We start from the raw sequence: 9,351 nt of genomic DNA, 5'->3' as shown, positions 1-9,351 counted from the left end.
ATATTTAGTCTGAGTCTGCTGCAGGGTGGCTAATCTAAACTGAGCTAACAGTCACTGGGGGTGGGGAACATACCTGGGGGCCCAGTTAACCCTCGCTCTGCTTTTTCCACTCAGCACTGTAATCCCCAGCCCTTCCCCACACTTCTCTTTTTCTTTGTTTATTTTACTTCCTCCAGGATCTTTTCTTTCTACAGAGAAAGCTGCTGAGATTCAGGTGGCACAAATTCCTGAGACACTGAATCACTGAACCTTGGAAACAGAGCAACAGAGGGTCCAGACCAAGCGGGGGATCATCATCACCATCAATCAGCAGCAGAGAGGAGGACAGAAGAAACATGAATCGATTTCAGTTCATGTTCTGCTTGCTACATCCAGATCAGACATCAGCAACAAACTGCCAAACATCCTAACACTGAGGTCACCAAACCAAACCAAATGACCTCCTCAGTCCATCAGACAGACACACTCGGGTCGAGTTGACGGGATCCTGTGAGGCATCATGCAGTGCAGCTCACCTCTGAACTAAACACGTCATCTGATTTATGAAAACACCTTCAGTTGCTTTTATCATCCGAGGCATGATGGGAACTGTAGTTGCAATGCTCGGAAATGCTTAAATCACAAATCAAGTTAAGAAAAAGCAAAACGAGACACTACATTGATAAATACTATCATGTTGGTTCTCCCTTGTCCATTCATGCACACATATTTACTGTGTGATGTTTACACGTGGACAAGAATGTGAATCGTTGTGAAGACAACGACACACGTTAGATTGTCACAGGTCAGAAAAACAGTGATTACACTGATCAAACATTTAACACCATTCACCTTTATTTGCACAACAGCCAAACAAAGCAGGCAGAGTCATAACAACTGACTCTTAAAAATCTCTGAGATGTGAAATGACTTTATGTAATTCCTGTAAAATAAAAGGAGAGAAAGGTGAGCAGGAAAAAATTTCCAGCGACCTGTAGTTTAACATAATAACCCTCAATGTCCACATTCGTTGTCTGAAAAGATGGTGAGGGTTTGGTGAGTTTGATGCTAACGACATGAACTCAGTCACACCTCACACGGACTCTGTCTCTGACTGTGCAGAAGTCAAACATCCTCCTCTGCTCAGCCTCAGGCAGCTGGAAGTCATTACAGCCTCCTCCCCCTCACACAGGCCGATGGTGTATGTAACCACATTATAGATCCATTCACTGTGTGCCAGTAGACCCTGGACAGCTGTGTTGACCATTTAGTTAGAACAACTCAGATGCTTCAAACCAACCTGCGCGTGCACATTAACATGTATATCATATATAATATGGCTGAAGGATAAATGGAGGCTGTTTAAAGTTAAAGCAGGCTCAGCTCCTGAAAACTAAGCTCAACTACAATCACTTGACCGAATCAGTCTGAACTCAACTTTAATCCTGAGTTAAAATATTGAGATTCATGAGGAGAGGACAGAGAGATACGTTGCTAATAGTTCTGTGATTCGGTTATGACTGTGACATCCTGCCAAACGCATGCAGTTTGACTGTGTTATTACTTCACCTGTGACTACTCTGCCTGCTCATATAAACACCACAGGAGGCACTGATGGCGTAAAGTTACAGAAGAGACCACGTGAAGCCTTCATCTCACCCTAAAGCATCGAGTCAGTTTTATTTATACATCCCACTATCATAAATCACAACCTCAGACGTCTTTTCAACATACAGCACATGACGTCTTTAGGGCCTCGGTTCCAATAAAGACGACCAGAGGAAAAGAAACGTACTGTTTTAGCTCTACTGTTGTAGAGTAAATTGCACAAACAGTTTTAGAAATCGGAGCGAAGATGGAGGTGTCTATGTTGGGGGGGGTTGCAACACAGAAATGAGTATGAAATGACTTCCAGGTTTGCTCCTGATCCTGAATCTGTACCCGGATTTTATTTATTGGGTGAAACCTCCAGCAAAGAACAAACACTGGGACAAACAGGCTCCTGTTCAAGTTTCTACACCTATAAAACCTGTAACACTCAGTCAACAGCAGGAAAATTAGAGCAAGCTCCATCTGTTGTTCTGGGTTAAGACCAGTTTAAAAGCCAAATGAAACCAGTGTGACTGTACAAAGAACTGACAGAAAGACCAAAAAGACTCCATTTGTTTCAGAACTAATCACTTCAACTTTGTTATAGTTAGCTACTTTAAGAGAACAACAAAGTACAAGAATTAAATAAGGCTGAAGCCATGTAGTATTTAGTCTCAGGTGCTGTCCATGTAACCTTCACAGATACCACAAATATCTGAACTCTGATTCTCTTGAAGCCTTAACTGTGGAAGAAAACTGAGTTAGACTGAAACCTGAAGAGCAGAAGAGGAAAAAAAAACAGAGAGAAAATGCTGCAGATGTTTGAGTTAAATGGAGGTTAAAGTAAACAGGAAGCTAATGCCTGATTCCAGTGAAGGCACCGCTACTGTAAACACACTGAGGCTTCAGCAGGTCAGTGAACGCCTTGCTCCTTATTATCAAGTCAGGTTTTCCATCAGCCCCAAAATTTTTAGGAAAAATGTGAAAGAAAATGAGATCAAACAGTTTTTCATCAGTTAAAAGGTTCAATGCAGTGTTTACTGTTACTGTCTCCATAAAAACAGTCAAATAAAACAGAGCTCCTTCAGTGTAACTGCACAAATTGGCATTTGTTTTACACTGGACAAAGTGCAGTGAAAGGAAAGTGCCATCACAGAGTTCCTCAGTGAAGTTTGACTTTGTTTGGACACAAGAATGGATAATTGTCAGGTCCGCTTGGCGCGGCCTGCCTCTCTTTCTTTTTTCCTCTCCTGCTCTCCCTTTTTGCGGGATCAACACCTCAGCTGTGTCGTATCGGGTTATTAGTGACTCGTGGGTCGGTGCGCACACCTGAGGCGTATTCCAGTGATTTGTTGGCTTCCTTATGTATACCTCTGGCAGACGCCCCGTCATCGCCGGAGCATTGCGATATGTAATGGACAGTACTTACCCTATGTAAGTGACAAATGTTGTGTTTGACCCGCATATTTTTTAGACATGTGTAAGCACCTGGGTCAGCCATCTTGAGTCCAACCCCAGTTCTCCCTCACCCTCCTAGTGAGGGGGACTAAACCAAAACAATAATGGACTTCTCACACACACACACACACACACACACTATAGGAGGCAACAGAGCTCGATTTGGTTTATTTCCTTGGGTTTCCTAAACATTTTTTGCAGAAGTTGTTTTGAGGTCAGAGGGGTCACTTAAGGACACAGAGAAAACGCACAGTCCACTGAATGTGTCTGTGTGTGTTTCTGAGGCTTGTGGAAAACAGAAAGGATCCTGAGTTCCAAACTGCCACAGTGTTATATTTCAGAAACAGCAGCTGGTCAGGAGGGAAGCCAGCACTGCTGGACGTTGTTTCAGGGATCACTGGGTTTCTGCATCTTTTTTTTTTTTAGTTGTTCCAGGACTGTTGGTAGGGTCCTTGCGGGGTTTCCAGGAGTCCTTGAAGGGGAGTTTCTCGACAAAATTAATTGCCGAGTCACTTCATTACAGATTTGCTTTCTTCGGAACAAACGGATCAGATCAGAGACTGTGATGTGAAAATCACACAAAGTAAATATTTCTTCATGTTTATAATATTAGTTTGTGGCAACTGTTCTTTTTGTTTCCTGTCAGTGACCTGCAGACACATTGACAATATACATTGCACATATTTATGCACACATCAGTATTCATGTGTTTCTGGGCAGGTCAAGGTTAACACATCTGTAGCTAATACACACTCTACTGCTGGGAAACAAACATGTTTCCACCAGCTGACCTGCGCAAATATCACAGACCTGTGGGCAATGATAAAGTCAAAGGTGTGTGGTTTCATTTCAGTGTTAATGCAGACACAGCTCTATATTCTGTTCACTCAACCTGCTTACAAGCTTTACATTTAGGTTTCAGACTTTCACACATCAACACATCACAGTAGCTTATATCAACCAGCTATAAATGTTTTTCTGTCAGTCATGGTAAAACCTGAGGGAAAACTAAGAGGAGATAAAAGATTTCCTGGCAGTATCACTATATATTTTATACCATACTGTTCCAGCTCTTCACAGAAAGTTGATATGGTGTGAATAAACACGTTGCTCACAGAAAAGTGCAATTTACAATTTAAACTAAGTTCACAAAATGATCAAAAGTTAAAGTTCAGTGTGCAAATAAGGTTTGTAACATGATATTTGAAAACAACTGCATGTCTTTCAGTGATGTGAGTTAAATAAAATGTTTTATTTTACAAAGAGATTATTCTACTTCTACTGAACAATATAATAGAAGCCTCTTTTACCAATTTCTCAGCCAAACTAAAACATTGTGATTAGTGTAGGAAGATTTTAGTAGGTTAGTATTAACCTATGTCTGACCATGTGGGGTCATGAAACTAAATATATATATTTTTTATGTGTTGTTTCCTCTGAGTAAAGTATTTCAACCACAGACTCGACATTGTGGATTTCAGATCTTTGATCTACGATAGAAAGCTGAAATTATTAAGTGTACTTATCGTTGCTGGAAAGTAATCATAAAAACTTTGTACATAATTTATTTATTATATTTATATAATTAATACATTTACATTTTTAGACACATAATCATTTTGTTGTGTATCACACTAAACACTGGACCGTTCTGAGACATTGTTCCAGTATTTTTTTGACAGGAACCAATCTGTTAATTGGAAAAACAAGTCAATCAGTAGTGACAATCTTTATTTGAAGCTTTACTTTAATAAGAATGTGAAAAGTTAACCTGAGAATAATTCATGCTTCTTTATGTTCCCATCTCCTCAGGTGGAAAACTTTCAGCTCCATCTGTCCAAACTCCCACCATCCTCTGATAAGGTGTCCTCTCCTGTCTCAGCCAATCGTGTTGTTCCTCAGCTGTATAAAGGCTCCTTGTCCAGACAGACACAACATGATCAAGCCATGGCCAGCCTGTGGATCCTCTCCTGCCTTGCCTTTGTTGGGGCCGCCTATGGTGAGACAAACTTTTAAACATTAGAATTACAGCTAAGGGAGTGATGTATGCTGGGACAGTACCCACCGTGTCCGATGATGCTTCATTTATGTTTTTGTTCAGTCCCAACATATAACTTCAGAGCAAGACAAATAAAATAACTGGCAAAGATAGAAGCATGTTAAAAGGAAGGATATACAGCACAGACTTTTTTTAGTAAACAGTTTGTGTTTATGTCAGAAAATGTAAATCAGAGTATTCGTGACTTCAGATCATCAGATTTTTAGTTTTCGTTATTTTTACTTCTTTTAGTGTTAAGTGTTATGTTAATTTACATTACAATGATGCTCATGTTGTTATTTTATTGTTTTTTGTTGATTTTAATAATGTCCTGATGATGTCACCAGGTTGCGGCACTCCCGCCATCTCTCCCGTCATCACCGGTTACTCTCGTATTGTGAACGGTGAGGAGGCTGTGCCTCACTCTTGGCCCTGGCAGGTGTCCCTTCAGGTAAACATACACGCGCGCGCGCGCACACACACACACACACACACACACACACACACACACAGGTGTGCTAATAAACGTGTCCTAACCATTGTTGTTGTTGTTTCAGGATTATACTGGCTTCCACTTCTGTGGCGGCTCTCTCATCAGTGAGAACTGGGTGGTGACAGCTGCTCACTGCAACGTTAGGTAAAAACCTTCAACCTGTCGCCTTTCATTTCTCTTCTCTGTGCTCTGGAAGACATCCATGTGTTTACAGGTTTACAAGCAAAAAAACAACACTCCAGACTTAAATAAACTGCAAACCTGGGCTCTGCTCTATTAAACTCAGTCACTGAGATTTTGACTCTATCAGCAGTTGTTGTCATAGCAACAAGTCCTTTATCCTAAAACTGCAGCAGTTCACACTCAGGATTAGGATGAGGATTTTGATACATGAGATTATTTTCTGATGCAGATTAGGCCCTTCCTTTGGTGTATGATATATTAAATATTAGGGGTGTAATGATTTTCCAAATACATGGCTCAGTTCAGATCTAAGCTTAATACCTAACCCAGAAATGGGGATGTGAGTTGAATAAGAACAAAAAACTGGAAAAATCTTCAACCAAAGCCTCAAATTATTTCATTATGTCATAAATTATTTGCAATAACAGTAGCAATAGTAATATTCTGAATAGCACTGCTGTTATTGCAGATTTGCGTTGGGGGACTCCACATACATTTGTACCCAGACCTGAACTGAAAAATCCAGATGTAATAAATCTCTGAACTCTTCTGGTCTGATGTAAAGGAACCTGGTTTGGAGCCATCAAAAATCCTGTAATCAAACTTGGCAGCAAACAGTGAGTTACCTGATGCTGCACCTCTTATCAATAGCAGACAGGTGTTTTTCCAGGTGATACCAGATCAGTGCAGACACATCTATGCAGGGCAACATGCTGTGGGCCAACCAGGGTGAACTATTTTGAAGACAACATGATATGAATTGCTGAGGAATATTCCAATCACACTGCCCCTGCAGCTGCATTAGATGTATGGCATATTTGACTTTCTGTGTTAGGGTTACTGGCATGATACACTGGCCTACACGTTACAGTAGAGGGGCAGCATAATTGTTTTTTGGCTAGATCAACAAATGTGCATGCGCCAGCCCTATACCAGATGGTCTCAACCTTCTCTCTATTTCTGTCCCTGCAGGACGTCCCACCAGGTGATCCTCGGAGAACATGACCGCTCCTCCAAAGCTGAAGATATCCAGGTCATGAAGGTTGACAAGGTAGGTGACAAACAGCATCAGTTTTTCAGCTAAACATGGTGTCTTCCTCTGTGTTCTCCTGTCAGAACAATGTCATTTTCTTCCAGGTGTTCAAGAACCCCCGTTTCAATGGCTTCACCATTAGCCATGATATCCTGCTCATCAAGCTCGCCAGCCCCGCCCAGCTCAACATGCGTGTTTCCCCCGTGTGTCTGGCCGAGACCGGTGACGACTTCCCCGGAGGCACGAAGTGTGTGACCACTGGTTGGGGCCTGACTCGCTACAATGGTGAGACAGTTTGCATCACAGCTGCCAGAACAGAACTCACCTGCATCACCTGGCCAGTCAGAGGGGAGTGGAGGTGGTGCAGAGGTGGAACACATGGTGATGTTCAGGGTGCAACATAACAAATTTGAGAGACTGGGATTTTCATGGAAACACATCCCATCAAACCTCACATGTCTTAGAGGGAGGTGTTACAGATAAAAACATTATTTTCAACTGTCCATCTTTTTATCGAGTTTAAGGCTCAGAGATGCAGAGCAATATTCTTTATCTTAACTAATAAAATAACAATACTCAGTTTGTAGACTAACATTTGAAATGTTTGTCACTAATGTATGTGTGTTGCAGCTCCTGACACCCCTGTCCTGCTACAGCAGGCCTCCCTCCCCCTGCTGACCAATGAGGAGTGCCGTAATTACTGGGGCAGCAAAATCTCAGCCACAATGATCTGCGCTGGAGCTGATGGAGCCTCCTCCTGCATGGTGGGTGCTACTGACAGACAGCAGAAGGGAAGCTGCTGATATTTAGGTTGCTCATATTTTGGTGTTTGTTCCTAATTTATCTGTTTATGTGTAGAGTTCTCTGGGTGATTCCGGTGGTCCTCTGGTCTGCCAGGAGTTGTGTATTTGATGTTTTATTTATTTGTTAATTGGTTGTGTTTTCAGGGTGATTCCGGTGGCCCTCTGGTCTGTCAGAAATCTGGAGCCTGGACTCTGGTCGGAATCGTGTCCTGGGGCAGTGGAACCTGCACTCCCACATTACCTGGTGTGTATGCCCGTGTCACCGAGCTCCGTGCCTGGGTGGATGAGACCATCGCTGCTAACTGAAGTGCTAATGTCAGTCTAGACAGTTTCATGATGATCATCAATAAAACAAAACAAAGAATCTCTTAAACAGATCTGTTGTTGTTTGCTCACATAGAACTTGTTGGTTCACACTGAATATAAAAACATACTTGGACATTTTGAAAATAACCTGTCTGTGTTTTCAATGCAGAACTGTTAGCTTAGCATCGATTCTGTCCTAAGATGTTAAAAAAATATATCTAGCAACACCGCTAAAGCTCACTAACTACAAACCCCTCTCTCTCTTTCAAAATTATTTAAAGGGTAAATGATTTTTTTTTCCTGCTATATTTTTCCCAAAAATGGGTATGAGGATTATAGACAGTCCTAATTTTGCTGTAATTTCCTTTGTTGTAGGGATTCAGGGAAATGAAAGGTGACATTAAACAGTGTCCCCGGGACAACCAGTTAGCATCAGACAAAGCAAATACAAGATATTAGGCTCATTTGAGATGAACTGTGCCTCACCTGGTAAATGGATGAGAGCAGGTGGCAGCAGGAGAACAATGACAAAAATCCACAGTCAAGATGACTAGATCAGGAGCCTTGCACTGGCCTTCAGTCTGTACAGGAAGTCACAGAGGCACTCACGTACTGTAGGATCTGATTGTGATTCAATAAAATGTTATCAGACCAAACTTTTCAGCTTCTACTCAGGGTCCAAACAGCTGTTGTCTTAATGATGTTCTTCTATATGACAAGGAGATTGATAGCATGCAGATCTGTTATTAACTATTATATATCCTCTCTCTGGAAGAACTACACAGTTTCTGCTGCTTCAGAAAAGCTCAGAACATCATTAAGGACACTTTACACCCAGGACATTCATGCTTTGAACTGCTGCCGTCAGGTTCAGAGCAATCAAATCAAGGATCATTAGATTCAGGAATAGTTTTTACCCAACAGCAGCTACCACACTCAATGCTGCAAAACTATAATATGCCTGTGTGTGTGAGGGGGCGTGTGAGTGGTCTGCTGTTTATTTCATTTTAGTGGTTATGTTTTTATATGGTTTTATTTCATATATGTTTTTTTTATTGCTGCACCGATTGGAGGTCATTCTAAAATGTCATTGTATGTGTTACAATGACAATAAAAGATTATCTAATATCTCATTTAAATATTGTGCCTAAAAATGTATTTGAGCTACACTTGTCATGCAAAGCATCATCAGATCAGTTTGCTGCCGTATTTGAGCTGACCAGGCTTGATTTGATAGGAAACTGCATTAATACATTCACAGCCATTGTACATCTGTCAGATACTTAGTCTGCATCACCTCTATACAGATGTCACTGAAAGAGCCTTCCCACTCACCAACAGCTTTTGTGCCACTTAATCCTTCACATATAAGTCAGTTCATATTGCAGAGCAGAACTACCACAGATTGCCTGCATTAGAACTAATGAAATGTCCTGTAGACTGACTGTATTCAGTTTCTTTGACTGAT

General features: G+C 41.4%; 1 protein-coding gene across 1 annotated transcript; it reads left to right on the top strand.

The window, feature by feature from the left end:
• Window positions 1-4,950: 4,950 nt before the first annotated feature.
• On the top strand, window positions 4,951-7,952 carry LOC109961663 (chymotrypsin A-like). The gene is made up of 7 exons (XM_020602671.1): window positions 4,951-5,026; window positions 5,413-5,516; window positions 5,623-5,702; window positions 6,714-6,792; window positions 6,879-7,059; window positions 7,405-7,538; window positions 7,722-7,952. Exons 1-7 carry the CDS (start codon window positions 4,975-4,977, stop codon window positions 7,881-7,883), a joined length of 792 nt encoding a protein of 263 aa, XP_020458327.1. The 5' UTR covers window positions 4,951-4,974; the 3' UTR covers window positions 7,884-7,952.
• The last annotated feature ends 1,399 nt before the right edge of the window (window positions 7,953-9,351 follow it).

The sequence above is a fragment of the Monopterus albus genome, unplaced genomic scaffold (genome assembly GCF_001952655.1).
Source record: "Monopterus albus unplaced genomic scaffold, M_albus_1.0 scaffold57.1, whole genome shotgun sequence".
Classification (NCBI taxonomy): Eukaryota; Metazoa; Chordata; class Actinopteri; order Synbranchiformes; family Synbranchidae; genus Monopterus; species Monopterus albus.
The sequence above is the reverse complement of the archived record's forward strand: the minus strand, read 5'-3'. Positions and strand labels throughout refer to the sequence as shown.